The sequence below is a fragment of the Dermacentor albipictus genome, chromosome 1 (genome assembly GCF_038994185.2).
Source record: "Dermacentor albipictus isolate Rhodes 1998 colony chromosome 1, USDA_Dalb.pri_finalv2, whole genome shotgun sequence".
NCBI lineage: Eukaryota > Metazoa > Arthropoda > Arachnida > Ixodida > Ixodidae > Dermacentor > Dermacentor albipictus.
In genome coordinates this window covers 221,092,176-221,111,086 of record NC_091821.1, presented here as the reverse complement: position 1 = coordinate 221,111,086, position 18,911 = coordinate 221,092,176, and the positions used below count along the sequence as shown (strand labels likewise).

Here is an 18,911-nt window from a genome sequence, read left to right as displayed (position 1 = left end):
TACACACGTATTAGGAAAGGGAAAGCGAGGGGCAGGCTGGCAACTGCCACCGGAAGGGGCACAACGCCTGCCTACTCTTCTGAAGGGAGGTGACAGCAACACAGAAATAGAGGATAGGAAGGAGCGGAGGAAAACGGAAAGAGGAAAGGAGAGCAACAGGACACTGCAACAGGACAAATCTAAAGACTAAAGTAGAACTCAGCATCCGGAATTAAAGTGACGCTGCGTCGAACAGCCTCCACAATTATCAACCACATCCATGGCTAGTTCGCTATGCGGCTAATTGTGTTCTCCACGATGAGACGCCAAGTAAAGCTGCACGTAATCACCGTTTCACCGTTAGTCGGTTCACAATATACACTATAAGGTGTTTGAACCCGCCACCTCCCATCTTCGAAGGAAGAAGCCTTAGAACACAGTACAGATCACACACAGTAGGGCCGGTCACTGAAGGTCACGCTACTACAGAATGTTCAATGTTCATGCTACAAACGTGAACCTAAGTTAGTTACTTCTATAAAGGTTAGTAGGGCGCGATGGGCCTGATCACGTTTAGATGCACAGCCACTGGGGTATAAACATTCCTCGAGTGTCGCACACCGCAGGCCAAGGAGATGATAGTTTCTCACTAGCGACATGCGCTGCGCACTGAAAGCGGGACACTCAAGTATAAGGTGCTGAAGTGTCTCGTAGCAGCCACAAGACGTACACAATGGGCTTTCCGCACGCCCTTGTCTGTATAAACGTTCGTGCACGTTCACGCAACCAACCCTTAGCTTGAGCAGTTGTGCTCTAGCGCGACGAGGCAAGCCTCGACCACGAACACGGGGCGGGAACGTTCCATTTGCGACGCGCTGATCTGGATGCTGCTTGAGTAGGTGGCGACGAATCAGCAGACGAGCGTCATCAAGCTTGCACAAAATTTCTGGGCAGTCACAGTTGTTATGAACGCAACTTGAAGCGAGCCGATCAGCCTCTTCATTTCCGGTGATTCCTACGTGTGAAGGTATCCATTTAGCAACGAGAGATACCCCACGTGATGTAATTTTGCTCGCAGAGTCATTAATACTGCGCACAAGCGGACAATCAAGCTCACTGCGTTGTAACCTGCTAAGGGCAGCACGGTAGTCCGTAAAGATGACGACCTTCGATGTAATTAACTCCTCTAGCACGTATTTCAATGCAACATTAATCGCTGCTAGTTCCGCAGTTGTTGACGAAGTTGGATGAGATATCTGAAAGATACGTCGTACTTGAGTTGAAGGGCAGTAAAAAGCAGCAGAGGCGCCTTGACCGTCGTTGTGTACAGATGCGTCTGTGAAAACTTGAAGATGATCTGGAAACTTTTCGAACAAGTGTATCCAAAACATTCTTTATTAAAATTCAAGCATCAGACTGCAGTAATCGTTATACACGTTACTTTATAAATATGCAATAGATATATACAATACTTAAGGCAACACAAACACCATAAAAAATTCACTAATATACAGATGAAAATTACTAACTGTAATTAAAAAACATTATTTGAAAATATTTTCGTTAAAGTTAAAACAAGCAAGGACGACACCAAATAAACGTGGCACTATCAAAAACAACAAAAATACAGTTCTTTATAAGCACACTAAATATCACAAGAAGAACAAACAAGAGACGAACAACGAAGATTTGCATATCTTGAATTACATTGCTCAGCGTTTCATTGGCAACGTGGAGGCTGGGAGGCGACACAACAAACTTATTGGAACTATTCATGTATAGTGCAAACAGTCCTCTTTTAAAGTAGCATCTTTCGTGCCTTCGCTTTGGCGAAATCAGATATAGGGCCAGACAATGAAATCTTCCTTACCTCAGTAAGGAAGCCTTCATTGCAGTGAGGCTACCTTATGTCACTCTGAAAGGTTCCTTACTGAGGCACCCTCGGTGAAGGCTTCCTTGGTGCTTCCTTGGTACTTCCTCAGCATAAGAAGCCAAACAATGAAATCTTCCTTACCTCACTAAGGAAGCCTTCATTGGGGTGAGGCTACCTTATGTCACTCTGAAAGCTTCCTTACTGAGGGGCCCTCGGTGAAGGCTTCCTTGGTGCTTCCTCAGCATAAGGTAGCTCCAAAGCTACCTTCATGCGTCCTTACGCCGCTCCTGGCCCTGAACGAGCGCTTCACCTCACTGCTTAACCACGTGGCATTCGCTTGCGCATGCGCACTGTCGCCCACCTGCGGAGAAGCGCGAGCACGGTACGTCTTGCCAGGCATGTTCGTTTCAGTCACGCGTGCGGCATGCAAGCATTGCTAGGCGTTGCTAGGCGTTGTAAGACGCCGGTGTGCCAGCGTTGCTGGAGCACATCAAGTTTTGCACTGTAATGCGCAACTTTTTTTTAACTTTAGTAAACGAAACTAGAAGAAAGCGTCCACGCTTCTCTATATTAGCTATTCAATTTAAAGATTGTGCGACGATACAACATTTTTTAATAGAGTAATGGTGTTCGCGGAAAGATTTGAAGAGATAATCTCGAACCCAGGCACGCGGCAAGCGCTCCTTAGGTGAGGACGGGTGAAGGGAGCTTTCAGAGTACGCTTGCTTCCTCCATCGGTCCTTCGCTGTAAGGAGGCCTCACGTAAGGTTAGGAAGCGCTCGAAGGAAAGGAACTAGGGGTGTGCGAATATTCAGAATTTCGAATACGAATCGAATATTTTCCATATTCGAAGCGTATTCGATTGGAGAAATGCATGTTCGGAAATTCACGAATATCCGAGGACGGCCGAATAACGGTGGAAACGGCGAATATTCGGATAGACTGCGAATAATTGAGCAATTAACCAATTGTATGCTTGCTCCGCATTCTCCTAAGAACATGTTTATAAACTGAGAACTTCGCATGATCCGCTCATTATCTGTATGCTCTGTTTCAGTCTATCTGCTTCAGGCATTTGAGACATGATCAGTTTCGGTTTCTTTTTCACCAAGTTTATAATTCCAATTATTTTGGAATGCCCCATTGCCTTGAAGGTTGCAAAGGCAACTCAGGGTTGCCTTTGCAACCCTGAGTTGCCATTATCTCTATGCTCTGTTTCAGTCTATCTGCTTCAGGCATTTGAGACATGATCAGTTTCGGTTTCTTTTTCACCAAGCTTTATAATTCCAATTATTTTTGGAATGCCCCATTGCCTTGAAGGTTGCAAAGGCAACTCAGGGTTTGCTAACATTGATTCAAAATGTATCAAGGCTCTTTGTGCGGAGTGGAAATTTGATGAAGTGGCCAGCCTAGGCATGTTTCTTGATCCGCGCTTTATCGCCACAGTTCATCAGGCATCTGGTCAGATGATCTGGCTGAAAAACCTTGTGACAAGGGAGCTCCAGGAAGCCGTCGTGGAACACCGTGGGGACACCGCCGTGCCAGCGTCGACTTCGTGTCCACTGGTGGCATCGAGTGTATGGAATGCTTTTGACGATCTAGTGATGAACAAAGAGAAGACACATTTGGCATCTGCCCCTGAGAGGGAAGTTGCAGACTACGCGCAAAAGCCTCTTCTGGAAAGGGACATGAATCCTTGTGAGTGGTGGCAGTCCATTGGCCGCTTCAGGTACCCGCTTTTAAGTGCACTCGCCCGGAAGTACTTGGCGATCCCTGCCACTTCAGTTCCTAGTGAAAGAGTCTTTTCTACCGGTAGAAATGTGACAGTGCATAGAGAGCGTTTACTTTCTGGCCATATTGAGCAGTTAATTTTCCTTCACGACAATCTGTAACAAGCGTTTTACCTGACTGAGGGCATTACCTGAGTCCATTATCTATAATTGAGTACCTCTTTAATTTGAAGCAACCTTGTAAAATGGAATGTTATTTTTAAAAGGGTAATAAAGCTATTGTTACCTCTCTTGCAATTTTTTAATACTACACATGTATTCGATATTCGATTCGATATTCGAAGAGAGTTCTTCGCCTTATTCGTATTCGATTCGTAATCGAAAATTTCAATATTCGCACACCCCTAAAAGGAACGTTTTATTGTTTGGGCCAAGCTACCTTCATGCGTCCTTACGCCGCTCCTGGCCCTGAACGAGCACTTCGCCTCACTGCTTAACCACGTGACGTTTGCTTGCGCGTGCGTGCTGTCGCCCACCTTCGGAGAAGCGCGAGCACGGTACGTTTTGCCAGGCACGTTCGTTTCAGTCACGCGTGCGGCATGGAAGCGTTGCTAGGCGTTGCTAGGCGTTGCACGACGCCGGCGTGCCAGCGTTGCTGGAGCACATCAAGTTTCGCACTGTAATGCACTGCTTCTTTAGATTTAGTAAACAAAACTAAAAAATAGCGTCCACGCTTCTCTATATTAGCTCATCAACTTAGAGATTGTGCGACGATACAACCTTTTTTATTGAATAGGGGTGTTCTAGTGTTCGCCTAATGCTTTTAAGAGATAATCTCGAACCCAGGCATGGCGGCAACCGCTCCTTACGTGAGGACGGGTGAAGGGAGCTTTCAGAGTATGCTTGCTTCCTCCATCGGTCCTTCGCTGTAAGGAGGCCTCACGTAAGGTTAGGAAGCGCTCGAAGGAAAGGAACGTTTCATTGTTTGGGCCCTAGTCTGTTAGAAGGATAGATCGCGGAGGAGGTCACTTTCAATGGACATGATAGCAAGCGAGTTCACCTTGTCGTCAAGGAGGCTCGAACGAAGGCGATTTTTTATCAGCGACAACTTGGAAAACGATCGTTCGGTCTCACAGTTTGCCACGGGTATGCTTAAGTACATTCGCAAAGCAATAGAAAGGTTTGGAAACACATTAATAAGCTTTCTTTCGTGCAGCAACTTCATTATTCCCAGGGGACTCGTGTCCTGCACTCTAAGCCAAAAAGGACTAAAACGGGTATGGCTGTTAGTCTCTTGGGGGACTAAATGACCTGCCACAGATTTTGAACCAATTTTGGACTAACTGCGGGAGCAAATGCAGCGGCCTAACTGGGGGAGCAACTACTGCAGACTAAAAGTGAGGGCAACTTTTAGACCCTCCCAGTTAGTCCCTAGAGAATCAACGGTTAGTCTGTTAAGGTTAGTCCACAGGGAGTAACTGCAGGAGCAACTTTTAGTCCTTCCCGTTAGTTCCTAGAGGACCAACAGTTAGTCTGTTAAGGTTAGTCCACAGGGAGTAACTGCAGGAGCAACTTTTAGTCCTTCCCAGTTAGTCCGAAATCACTTTTCCAATGATTCCAGGTTGCCATAGCTTTTCAAGCAAAAACAATGATCGAACTCAAGTAACCCATGTTTATTTTTGATTACATATTGCCACCATCATCTTGAGCCACAATTAACAAAACAAATAAAGGAATACTAGCATACAAATGCCAAGTCCTTGGTATACAGTAATGACATATAGATACAGAAGATAAAAAAATTGACTGGAAATATGCAGCAGTTCAAACAAAATAAAACAACTCCAAAGTATACAGCAGATGGAACGTGTCATAGCCAGAGTAAAATCATGAAAATGAAATTAAGTCAGGAGCAGTCACAGTCAAATATAAGTTAGAAGCACTCTACAACCCCCGAATGCAGAGATCTAACTTGGCTCGAACTTGACTTCTGGCAGTCTCAAGACAGCTTCGCCGCGCGTCGTAAATCGTGCTTGATCTTGCGGACGACTTGGGAACGACTTGGCTGCGTCGAAGTCCGCTCAAGTTTGAAGTCTGCTCCCGGGCTAGCTTGAAACTGACTTCGTGTGTTATTCCAACATGGCAGCCTCCCGAACGGACGTCGCGCGGAGGTTAGCTGCTTTCGAGTTTGCTTGCTACGCCATGGATACAGCATTTTCAGAGGCGCAGCCCTTGCCGAAAATTCCGCGACCCACCCTACGTGACCGAGGGAATTCGATGGAGCTGTACGACGACGAACAATTCCTCGGTCGCTACAGATTCACGAAGAACGCCGTGCGACTTCTCGCTACGTTGCCTATCCGGGTAAGCTGGGACAATAGAGGACCGACTGTGTGCCTCCTATGCTGCAGTTGCTGATGGCTGTGATGTTTTACGGCGCTGGCACGTTTCAAACAGTCACCGGAGGTCCGGTCCGCATTCCTCAGTCAACAGTGTGCCGCGCAGTAGGAAAGGTGACTCTGCTCATCGCGAAGCACCCGCGCTGGTACTGGTGCGCTTCCCGCAGTCGCGGAAAGATTGATTGCGAGCGTATTTTCTTATCTCCTGTGACGACACATAACAAAAAGTAGCTCAAATAAGTCAGTCATGCAGAACATGTCCGCTTACCAGTTTTGTGGCGCTTTCCCTGTTCTTCCGCAGCTTCCTCTTTCCGCTTTTGCTTCAGGTTGGTCCAGCATTTTTTCAGTTGCAGGTGATCGCGCCGCGTAATCCCGTGGTTGGCATTCAAATGTTTTGCTATTTCTTTCCATGTCTGATTCTTCTTGGTCAACGACGCGACGTAAGTTTTCTTGCATTCCACAATATGCTTGTAGCCGTTCAGGAGTGTCGTCGGCAGGCTCCTTTCGTCTTCTTTAAAACGGGCTGCCGTGTTGCGTTGCGGTGCATTCTCTTGGGAGCAGACCGTACGTGAGTGCGACATTTCAGCGTCAAAGCCTGTTGACAGAACAGCAATTTCGTACCAAATGCGGCGCGCGGCCGTCGCGCGAGCCCCACAACTTGTTTTCCTAACAGACGACACTTTCCTAGCGGACGACACGCACTGCCGATTTGCGATGTCTACGACGGTGCCGCACTCTCCCTCTCGTTGTTCTCGACAAACCCTCCATGCGAAGCAGGCAAATCGTTTGCACGTGTCATTTTATTTATTTATTTTGTTTTCTATCGGGTGTTGTCACCCATATGGGTCCGGGCAGGGGACTCAACGGCGCTCGGTACTCTTTGTTCACAGCACATGTTGCAGTTTTTTTTCTTGTTTGTGACTCCGGCCTAGTGCGTTCGAATAGGTTGGCTTTTTCTTCAAAGGGTCACGTAGCCCGAGCAGAACACGGGCCGTCGCCTTCGTTCTGGAATGCCTAGAGGCGAAAAGGGACGCGCGAGCTCCCTCAGAAACCGACCGTATGCCTCGTCTCGACCTCTTGTATCCTGTTGCCGGCCCAGACGGCGCATGAACGCCTTGCGGCAATCGAGAACAAAAGCCGAGAAAGAAATGACAGACGAACAGACGGGGGCATGATCGGCAGACGCTGCCTCAGGATATCGAGACGACGGAAGAGTGCGCGCGCGCCCGCCGGGACCCCGACGAGCCGAAGTAGCCATCGGCCGGCGGCGGACAAAGGGGGCCGCCGCCGGCAGAGAAAAACACGTACGCACCTTCAGACGCCCCGATGTGGTCTCCCCGGGACCCGACTTGCGCGCGCTTACCCGGAGTGCACGCAAGCAGGGCCCGATTCCCGCCAAAATGTTAGCCAATGGCGAAAGCCTGTTGACCTTCGTGTGGGCGGGATGACAGCAGAGCGACAGTGTTTTATGACCCGCTGCCACCCCGTCCAGGCAGGGAGGAGAGGGACACGGAGCTCCCCTCTCTAAAGGGACTAAAGTCAGAGGACTAAATTGTGCCGTTGATCCCCACCGTCGACCGTTACCTTGCAAGGACGAACATTTAGTCCCACAAATTTGCGCACGACACTTCGCCTCTGCACACGGCACGCACGGTGGATTAACCGTTGATCCAAAGGTCCAACGGCTGCCGTTAGTCCCCTTTTCCCCGTTTTCGGCTTAGAGTGTGGCACACAGAGTTGTGCAGAAAGTTCGCCTCTAGCACGTCGCTGCGAGAGCACAGGCTCAAGTTGGGTCACGCTGCTAGGAAAAGTCCCGGCGGCTATGCTACTTGCTCTCGCGATAACCAATAGGCCAACTCGCGAAAGCTCGGGCAATCTCCTTCGGCTTGGGCCTCCGATAAATGCGGCTCGGCGTAGTACGACCTCGCGCGAGCACTATAGGCACCTGTTCTTCGGCTTAGCGTCTGGAAAGGATCAACATAAGGAAAGCGCTCCCCGCACGGGCAAAGTCAACGTGTGCACGCTGAAGTCCTAGTCACAAAGATGTCGGCGGACGAGAGGAAGTATGTACGTACCCGGTACGTACAGTCCAAAGAGACAAGAGAGACACGCTCCCGCCAGCAGAGTAGCCGCCAGCGGCCGTCGTGACGTAAGCGCTCTACCCTCACCGCGAACCATCGCGAGTGGAGCGCCACTGCTGACAACTGGTTCGGAGCGAGCAGGCAGTGAGGCGTAGGGATTGCAGAAACAGGTGAATGCGACCGCGCAATCACGCCGGCGAATTCCTCCTCAATCCCAACAAGCGTCGCCCTTTTGTTGCATGACGGAACCTTTCAGTCCAGCGCAGACATGACTGCGACACGCGTGTCTGTGTGTTAACTTCCTCGCAAACGCGCGTCTCGCTTTTGTCATGCACAGTAGTCTAAATCCTAACCTTCACGGCACGAACTATCTCGATGAAGTTACGCGTGCGTGGAAAAATCTAACGGGACGCGCTTCCATATTTCCGCCGAGCTGCACCTGATGCGACGATCCATGGTGATCCAGCGGCGCATGTCCCTGGCGCGCTGGCATTGCGACTATGCGTAAGGCAGAACTGTCACTATTCTGTAAATGTGGCCTCACCATTTGTTCTAGAAAAAGAAAAATAACTTTCCACATGATCAATGAATGTGATAACATTGTGGTGCCGGCAGTCCCACAATGGGTCTCTTTCCAATTGGCTGCGCTTTGCTGCACTGCGCCGTGACATAAGGGATTGTAGAGCTGCCTGCAAGTGTGTGAGGATGACCCACGCATTAGCTGGGCGTTCTATGATACATTCTGAAGCTTCTTGGGGCGCAGTCAAAATAGTAGCAGATGCCAAAGCCTTGTGGCAAAGCATCGCTGAGACTAAGGGGTTATTTGATGTAGGTTGTGCATGGGGGGTGGTAATGCTGCTTCAGAAGGAGTCAGCCTGGCAGACGTGAACAGCAATTGCTCCACCTGGGCGTTTCTTTCCGTGTCATGAATACAGGATATGATTCATGCCGTTTCGCCAACATGTGAGTATATAGAATGCGCCACATTCTTTCGCGCGCTATCTGGACAATATACCTGTTCTGCGCGTTCGTCAAGAAAACCATCTTTCGCTCATACTAATCAGAAGCCTCATCCTTTCCGAACATAAACGCTCGAAGAACCAGATGAAGTGTTCCATATCACCCACCTAATTCCACTTAATGCAAGGTGGAGAAACAGCACAGCCGACCTTAAACGACCATGCAGGAGTGCAGGTCAATGATGTTCTTGTTTTGTATAATATAATAGGGCGGCTTCCTTGCGGCTGCAGTCCCTTTGCAACAGAGAGTTAGTGCGCAGTTTAAAATTGAACGAAAGTGGCAACAAATTGTCTCTGTGTCTGCGTATTTCACGGAGCTCTCACAGTTGGCTGCCTGAAATGGGCTTCATTGAAAAGAGCATCCGCTCTTTCTTTGCCAGTCACACCAACATGCGAAAGTATACACTGACTTATTATTATTGTTATTATTATTATTACTGAGTATGAAAACATGCATATGCTTGAAAGCGAGGAAAAGGAAAGCAAGGAGCAGGCTGGCAACTATCACCGGAAGGGTCACAACGCCTGCCTGCTTTTCAGAAAGGAGGATACTATACATTGAAAGGTGATCTTAAGCGCCACACCTTTTTTTTTTACTATTTCTTTTAATGATGCCATCCACTGACGACAGAACTTGTTTGAAGGTACTCCGCGCGATAGTTGCTGATTTGCCGACTTCGAATTCGAAATTATGACGGCTTGCTGTGTGGATCAATTCTTCAGTTTGCGAAGAGCAGCAGCAGCGGCAGCATTCTCGGCAATAGTCCAAGAGAGCAGGCAGTTCAAGCGACCAGAATATGCAATATGAGCCATGAAGTTAGTGTAAGAAACATGTTCTAAGTGATCTTTGTGTTCTTTACGCGTTTTATTCTACACAATGATTATAATCGTTGGCAATATCTTTTTCCGCGTGGGCTGTCGAGTAAATTCGCCTTCATCCTTTTCATCGTACGTATTCATTATGATACTGTAGAGATCATCATCCTCCGCATGCTCTATCTAGGTGCTGTCGAATAAAATAGTTGTTTCGGCCTGTGTCTTGCAATGTATATATTTGAGCAAATTATGCTTGCATGACAAGTGCACTTCCGGTGGTCTTTAAACGCAGCTGCAGTTCATTTCATCGAACTGAAAGTCACTGCTGCTAAATGTAGTAAATTACGCGCTGCAGAAACTCTGTGACAATTATAATTCGCGCCCGAAGGCTACTAAATCTATTATTCAATCCGAACAGGCGCCGATAGGTTGAACGCCAATGACGCCCAATAACCACATAGGAACTTCGTTTGTGACATTGCACTGCGCTATAACACATGTGTTCAGTGCCGCAAGTGCCAGGAGTGTATGTATGCATTCACTTGCGTATAAAATGCGGAGTGACGGGGAGGGGGCGGCGGTGCGACAGCACGCATGTACAAATGCCTGTAGCACCAGGTGGGGATTAACGCAGGGGCGCACTCCACCATTCTGCACACGCGAAGGTATGCTTCGGGACGTAAAACTAGGAATTCGCGTTTTCCGGCACATTCGTCTTGCTCACCGCACCGCGAAGAAAAAGGAGAGCCACGGACAGGCTGAACGAGAAACGTGCTGAATTACGGTGCGATAGAAGCAGCTTTGCGTCCGTCCGGTTGCGGAGGAGGGGAAGTGGCACTGCTCTCCTGGTCGCATACACAGAGGGCGGCGACGAAGGGCCGGACGCTTCGGTACATGAAGACAGGTAAGGAGCGGGGCGCGCTCTGAAAAAGCGGCCCCACAAAAGATCCAGAGCACGAAGGGAAGCCGATGGCACAATGCAGCCGGCGGCCGATGACCACGCAGGTTTTTCGGCTAGCCGGCAACCTGCCGCGCGGCGCCAGAGGTCCTATTGTGCCCCTGCTGCAGCGCGCCGATCATCCGTTCAGACCAGCCGTTCAGCTACCTGCGAAGACTGCCGTTCAAGATTCAACGCCTCCTCCCATTTCCCGCGGGCCCGGGTTCTTTGTGGGGCGCCTTGCTATTTGTGGCGCCCCATCGGTGGTGACTCGGTGCATTGCCGGTGCTGTCGCGTCGTGTCCCAGCCAGCACCGCGTGTCCACGGACTCACTCGCAGAAGCATGCACGCGCTGTTTTAGAGCACCGCCCCCGCGGAATGTGCTCATACATCTATTCCTGCGTCCTATAGGCGAACATTGTTCGGAACTGGGACCGAATTCACAAACCTTTTGTTCGTAAGTCCTGTTTGCCATTGGCCGGCCGCTTTCACTAATATGTCTGACATCAACATTGCCGCGCTCCTGCTCTTGCGAACATTTTTAGCGTAATAACTTTTTTTTAATACAGCCTCTGATGAGATCACGCCTCCTTGCACATGTATACCATTCAATTGAAATGGTGACGAAGCGTCAGGAGGAGGAATAAACTTTATTTTAAGACAACAGATTTGAGACCTAGGCCTCTATGCCTAGATGGCAGCCTCGAGCCCTTGTGTTCTGGTGGCATCTTCGGCCTGCTGGATTGCCTTGAGTTGGTCTTCCGGTGCACAGCTGAGCAACGCGGTCTCCCACTGTTCTCTGCTCTTGTTTGTTTTATTCTGTGTGGGTGTCCGAGGACAAGCCCAAACCATATGTTGTAGGTCCACCCTTCCTTGACGGAATCGACATCTATCCGTGTAAAGGCCCGGGTAGTAGCGGTGGTAGGCCACCGGGTTCGGATATGTATCTGTTTGTAAAAGGCGCCATGACGTCGCTTACCGTCTACCTATAGCGAGAAGTGTGCCGGGGCGAAATGGGCCTTTCCCAATTTACAGTGTTTGGTGATCTCGTAAAAGCTGGTCATCCGGTCTCTCTCCGTTCCCAGTATTTACATGTCACTTCCTTGGCCTGTCAGTTCTCGAGCCAGGTTGTGCGCTATTTCGTTCCCCGGGAATGGAGGATTGTGCGGGTGCCCATATAATGTGAACGTCTCGATCTTCGCGAAAGTTGGTTAAAATTCTCAGCGCTTCCGGCGAGATTCTTCCTTTGGCATAGTTCCTGACGGTTGTCTAGGAGTCGATGACAATGATGTTAGCCTCCGTGGAGGCTATAGCCAATGCTAAGGCAGCCTCCTCCACCACCTCCGTCTTTCCTGTTTTTTACAGTGCCACTTACTCTGGAGTCACCCTATACGCATGTAGCAACTATCGACATACTCTATATTTGCGTACTCCTCCGCGTCCACATAGACCACGTCCCTGGCCCTACGGAATCTTTTGTCGGTAAAATAACTTTGCCGCGACCGCTTTTCTGCGCTGTTTTTTTATCGTATGTTTGTATGTTCATCGCAAAAGATGTGTCATTAGAACTTCTTGCTGGTATGGTTGTCAAGAATATACCATATACAATTAGGAAGACCTGGAATTTTTTGTCTTTCTAGTTATCAAAAAAAAATATGTTCGAAGTAATAGTTTGCTGCGGAGTGCTTTTTAAGAAAATATATTCTGCTGTTTCGCGGTGTTATGCCGCGTTTCAATGTGCTGTTCCGCTAGAGAGCACGTGAATAGTGAGCTTCTCTCACGTTAACATTTCTGCCGAATGAGAAAGTGGTCGTCGGCCAGTCACTTCTCATGCTTCTGTTCTCAGGCTATTGAATTCCTCTCATCTGTGTTTTGTAGTTTCCTGCATTGTAAATGATTGTACTTGCATGCATAATTTCCAGTTCTTTCACCTTTCTTTCAATTTTAGACTTCAAGATTCATCTAGCTCAACCACTAACCGACTCAGCTTCACAGATGAACTTACCGATTTATATCTTGGGGAGATAAAAGGGTGCATCCACCTGACGTCATAGAAATGAAGTCACCCGCCGTGGGGGCTGAGTGGCTGTGGCTTTGCGCTGCTAAGCACGAGGTCGCGGGATCAACTCCCGGCCACGTCGGCCGCATTTCGATGCGCGCGAAAGGCAAAAGCGCTCGTGTACTTAGGTTTAGGTGTGTGTTAAATGAACCGAAGTAATCAGAATTAATCTGAAGTCCCCCACTACAGCGTGCTTCATAATCAGAACGTGGTTTTGAGGCGTAAAACGCCAAAAATAATTGTAAATGAAATCAAGGGTTAGATTCATTCTCGGCAATCGGTGCGCCTGCCTGTGGCGCCCTTACCATACAAATTGTTAAAATGGGTGCATGCAGGTGGAGCTTCCGAATAGTGGCATATATTTAAATGCTTTCATTGGGCTATCTGATCCTATGCTGTCTTACGCTTTTGGCAACACAAAGGATTTCTCAATAGAAACCTAGCTCAGTAATATTGCTTTGCTGTAGTGCATCTTAGCCGTGTAGAGAAACATACACATACTAAGTTGCAAAGCCTAATGTTTGGTGACAAGCAAGATAATGTGTCCACCACATACAGTATAAAAGTGATAACGTCATAAAGTGTAGATTATAATAAACACTGCGACGTGAATAGCGGCGCACAAACAACGGGAGACGTTACCTCGTATCCCTTTACTTCGCAACCATGCATTCAGCGTTGTGTCCGCTTGCCATTCAGGAGTAATCACACTTTACTCTCCGCCCTTAGGCCACTGAGCGCTTCCATAAACGCATAATTTTTTCACTTTAGCAACTTTATGGCAATACGAAACCGTGCGAAAGATAAAATGCGACACCTAGCGTTAGTCAGATTCCATGCTTATGGTCTATATTGACCTATTACGTACCCCCTTGTCCCCATCGTAGAGTACATGGCTTCAGACGAGCGTCTCTGCATTTCAGTAAATGAAGTCCCTCCACCACCAAGCGGCATCAGAAGATGTCAACCAGTGTGGCAAGAGTGGCTTATTTTTAGTGAATCAGTGATAACCTTGAGGGAAAGTGCACACAACAGGGACAAAAAACGACACGAGTAGACACACACGGTGCTTTGTACAGTGTGTCTGAGCGTGTATTCTTTTATCCCCGTTCTTGCGCGGCCGTAGTTCCTCAAGCCCGCCGGTCAGGAGTAATGCGAAGGCGATTGCCTCACCCTTATGTTGTCTAGTAAACGAAATAAATGACAATGAAAGCACATGTAAACCATATTGTAAAGTTAAAAAGTAGTTTATTGCTTTCTAAGCTGTATGGCAATATGAACATGACATTTCTTTTTTTCAAGGTCAATCAACAAATCTGTGTAACAAACACATACATATGGAAGTCACTGTGGGTGCTGTGTCAACAGTCATAACTAGAAATGGCAACTGTCGTGACGGTGCACGGTACAATGGAAATGGCAACAGTGCTCCGCCACAGGCATATGATAATGAGAAGGCTGATTCCCTTTCGGGAGGAAAGATATCGTGTCTTGTTTACGTTTCAGAATTAGAAAACGAAATTCATGACTAGTCCTAACCGGATGACAAAATATGGGTGAGCATATTGTATGTACAGTTTGAAGTGAGCTCTTACTTTCACTGAGAAAAGAAAAAAGATGATCGGTGCTAAAGCTGCTGCATGCTCAGTTTGAGACATGCGAGACACAGGCTGAGAACTGGACCTCTCATGCACCTATAAACAGCAAATGCCTGAATGTACCCCTCCTACGCTCGTTCCTTACCAGGTACAAAAAAAAAGAAAGAAGAAAAAAAAAACATGGCACTTTGAGACACGAACAAAGCCCGTACAGCTTACCCGCAGCGCTCAAGGCTTCGTCCGCAAACACCTGAGCCTGTATTCACAAAGCGGTTCGTACGCTAGATTTGCCCTAAAGAACAGCCGCTGGCCGAACTTGGCAGCGAACATATTAGCGTAGGCGGCCAGCCCATGAAATTTGTTACGAACGAAAAGCTACGTGAATTCGGCCCCTGGGTCCGTATCCACAAAGCAGTTCGTACGCAGGATCTGTCCTTAGAACAGGCAGCGGCGAATCATGAGAGCGATCATATTAGTCGAATAATGATAAGCCGTTCTTACGAACGAAAAGCTTTGTGAATTCAACTGTACAGCCGCCAACAGGCATTGAGTTACAGCGCTGGCAGATGTGCGCTCAATTGACTAAAGGGACGGACAAAAAGTACTGCGCCTCCTTTCGGGAACTCATGCATGCGGCATTGATCTTCATCGGTATTTGCCAGGCCTGAGTGAAACCGCGAAGAGGCTTCGTTGATGCTGACAGGGCACGCCTTAAGTATCGATATCCGCAAACAGGTTTGCCTAATTGTTCCCTTAGCGGACAATGCATACTAACTGACGAGCTGTTCTGATGGTAACAATCTTTGGCAATGAATGGCAGTTACTCTTGCCCTTTGCAAGAGAACAAGGAATCGAGAATCGTAGCGAAGGAAAGAATGTGTTCAAATAAATACGGGACGACCCGCGACATGGAACTTGCCGGGCCGTTTCTACTGTCCAAGGCCTGCGAACAGGACGCGACTAGAGTCTGTACATGTCATAAATAATGCCCCAACGGAGTGCACCTAGGGCTTAGGCTGACTGCGGTTGAGCGCCGCGGCGGGGCAGCCACCATCTTCGTGCTTGAGCAACAAGGACATGCGCGAGAAAGTACGGCTACATGACTTGCAGCTGTACTTCTTAATGTCCGAATGCGTCTGCAAGTGGGCGCGGAGGTTTGAGCGGTCGGCGAAGGCTCGGCTGCAGTGTGGGCAGGCGAACGGCTTCTCTCCGGTGTGCGTCCTTATGTGGCCCTGGAGAAGCCAGGGTCGCGAGAAGGCTTTGCCGCACAGCTTGCACTTGCAGGGAAGCGTGTGCGTGCGGATGTGCATCTTGAGCGCGCCCAGCGACGAGTAGTCCTTCTCGCAGTATTTGCACGAGAAGGACTTGCTCGTGGTGGCGGAGCAATGGAACTGCCGGTGCTTGGACAGGCCGCTGTAGGTGGAGTAGCTGCGGTTGCAGCCAGTGCAAGGGTAGCGTGGTGCGTTCTCGGGCCGCCTCCGGGGCCGCTCAGGGGGCGCTGGCGAGCCACGCGACTCCTTTTCGTCCGAAGAAGAAGAGGAGACGCCAGACGACCACGAGGGAACCACGGCGTCTCGCTGGGGTGGGCTCTGCTTGGCCAGATCGCGTGGCGTCAGCGGGTGGCCAGCCACTAGAGGTGGAGGAACCATGGGCGCGTAGTAGTCGCTCGCGGCTGCCACAGGGTAGAGCGTGAGCGGCATGTAGCTGTGCGCCAGGTACGCAGGCTGGTGCGGCCAGTCCATGGTCCGGTCACCCTTGGGGGCGATGAGGGCCACTCCCGGTGGCGGTGTCAGGGCAACGGGCCGGTGAATGGAAGGGTACTCGGACCTCCCGCTCGATTTTCTCGCCTTTAGGCTGAGGTCGAATGGCCGCGCGATATCTGGAAGGAGATCGAATTCTCATCAGCTCATGCACAGTCCTTAACGGCCTCATCTGGCAGTGTCGCATCGGCCCTTAAAGGCAGATGCGGCGCTCTCCAGAGAATCATAAGAATGTCTACATAGGAAGGCTGCGCTTCTAAAAATTGTCACGTCAATCAATTTGAAGCATGCATAACCGTTTATCTCAGTTTTGGCAGCTGGAAGCAATACTCGGCTTCTGCGATCCAGTGTTTGCATTAGCGTGTTTGACAGTAGGATATCTCACTTGTAACACATAGTGACAGAACCACGATAGTCGCACATGGCTTCTCATCGATAACCGACCAACCGTTAAAAACCAGGTGCAAGCCTGTTGACGACGGCAGCTTATCAACAACTCCGCAACCGACAGTTGTCTTTGCGGTGTGGTTCGCAGGCCTTGTTATCGGACACCTGCTTATCCAACGCGCGGCTCAACCATGGTGGGCAAACACTGCTGTGATTTATGGACAACTAGAAATGTCCCAACCACTTATCAGGGCGCATGCTTCTCTTCTACCCTTTGATGTCTTGCGGCGCAGCTACCGTCTGTGATTGTCAGTCACAGTCGGTAAACCCCGCCGCGTACCATTTTTTCCAGGATAGTGAGCAAAAATACCATACCCTGTTTCAGTACTAAAAGCAACGCCGGTGTTACCACTAGTCTTAATCTTTAGGAAGATGCTAACGCTAAGTTCATGCGTGGCCAGAACGCACAACTTAACGAAGGCCTCCCGGTTCTACACACACTATGAGGTTTTGAAACGCAAAGTCGAATAGCAATGAGCGTACGTAGAATCAGTTAGGTAAATTTTCCCTACCTGGTACGCAGCCATCGGAGAGCGCCGGTGACAACGCCATAGGCACCCGCACTACTGGCGGGGGCGACGTGCTGAGGTCCTCAGCTTCGTGCGAAATCTCGTCCAGCCAGGGCCTCTTGACAACGGCTACAGGCCGCGACACGGCCGTAGCTCCCGCGTTGACGTGCTTCTTGATGAGGAACGAACGCGGCATCTTGTTAGTTTTGAGCGCGGTGAAGACAGGTAATCCGAGTCTGGCAGCGTGCGTCGTCTACAGCAGCGGCCACCGTGTCGTCATGAAGACCGCAACGAGCGACGAGGCGAACCTTCCGGCACGAAGCGCGCAAGCGAGTCTGGCCGCAAGCGCCACTGGCAGTGCTCTTTGAAGGTCCCCGAGGGGCAGGTGAAGGAAGTGGTGCCCCTCTCTTTCCTTCCGCCGTCGCCCTCACCCACCGGCCCTGCCAAACCGCTCCCCATATACGCAAAAGCAAAGCAAAACCGACGCAAGAGCGGGAAGCTTTATAAATAAAAGCGCTTCCGTCGCTCCCCTTCCCCCCGCTCCCTGCCGCCGGGCCAACCGCCAATGGGAAGCGCGCTGGATCGACCAATGACGCTGTGCAGTTGGCTTGCGCTAAGGCACGATTAGCGAACGTCCCGAGCTTATTGGCCGCTCCAGCGGCTCGTTCTTGGGGCTCGTGTTCGAGATGGAGCCACTCTGTCGCTTCCCTGCAGCGCGCCTTTCATGCCGCCCGTAGCGCGTCGGCGCATCTGAGGGATCGTTAATGATACGCGACGCCTCCGCGGCACGCACAGCGCTGGCCGGCTACAGGGGCAGCCCCGACATGCGCGGCACGCGCCCGCCGTGGGGACACTCGGGGAGAGCGCGTGCTCCTCCCTCTCGCTCGGCAAGTGCCGCGGAGTACGTCAACCTTCCAGAACGCGATCTCAACGCTTTCGTTTGCGAAAGGAAAACGCACCGGCTGCACCCTACCACGGTTTAAAACGATGTTCACAATTACCAGGTGCTGAAACCGCGTGCAGTTGAGGCCAGTAGTTGGTAAAGGCGATGCTTCGTCACTTATTCACTCATGTGAGCAAGTGATTACATCTTTCGCCTCGACCAAATGGACGCAGTAGTTCTGTCGCATTGCTTACGCTGCAAACATACCTGAACTCAACATTTAGCACAGCCCGACTGCTGAGTATCAAGGTGTGTTCAGTTATTTAGTGCATAGGCACTCTGGATGTCTTACAAAAAAAGCAAAGAAAATCTTCCTGCCATTGCTACCGATATGTGTGTGTCGTTTGTCAGTTATAAATTTGTTACTGCGCACTTTAGTTATTTCACATATTTATGACCACATGTATAAACATACGGGGGAAAGCGCCGTTCACCCCTGGTTTAATAATGCTGATTAGACACTGGAGAGTAACTTTATTTGAGAAAGAACGAAAGCGCTCCAGTTAAAGCCCAAATAGAGAGAGAGACGGAATATCCAGCACGTTATCTTAACGTGCATAACCACAAAAGCGTTTAGAACTTCTCAATCTTACTTTTCAATCTTTCTTAGAACTTTCCCTTAGAACAATATTTCTTAGAAATTTTGAAATGTGAAGTAATTCAATCTTAAACAAAGGCATCTGTGCTCCCCTTTAACAGCCGAAGAACGATCACGCTATACTCCTACAAGCGACGCCACCGTGGGAACGAACGAGGGTGCT

General features: G+C 49.5%; 1 protein-coding gene across 1 annotated transcript; it reads right to left on the bottom strand.

Annotated features, from left to right (window-relative positions):
* Positions 1 to 14,155: 14,155 nt before the first annotated feature.
* On the bottom strand, positions 14,156 to 17,525 carry LOC135919887 (protein snail homolog Sna-like). Its single transcript, XM_065453882.1, has 2 exons — positions 17,211 to 17,525; positions 14,156 to 16,370 (listed from the first exon to the last, which is right to left on the bottom strand). Exons 1-2 carry the CDS (start codon positions 17,401 to 17,403, stop codon positions 15,496 to 15,498), a joined length of 1,068 nt encoding a protein of 355 aa, XP_065309954.1. The 5' UTR covers positions 17,404 to 17,525; the 3' UTR covers positions 14,156 to 15,495.
* Positions 17,526 to 18,911: the final 1,386 nt, after the last annotated feature.

Bases quoted from the DNA above. Each gene is read 5' to 3' on its own strand.
- LOC135919887 (XM_065453882.1), bottom strand. From the start codon at position 17,403: ATGCCGCGTTCGTTCCTCATCAAGAAGCACGTCAACGCGGGAGCTACG. The intron at 16,371-17,210 runs GTAGGGAAAATT...ATCTCCTTCCAG, and splicing joins CTCCGATGGCTGCGTACCAG to ATATCGCGCGGCCATTCGAC.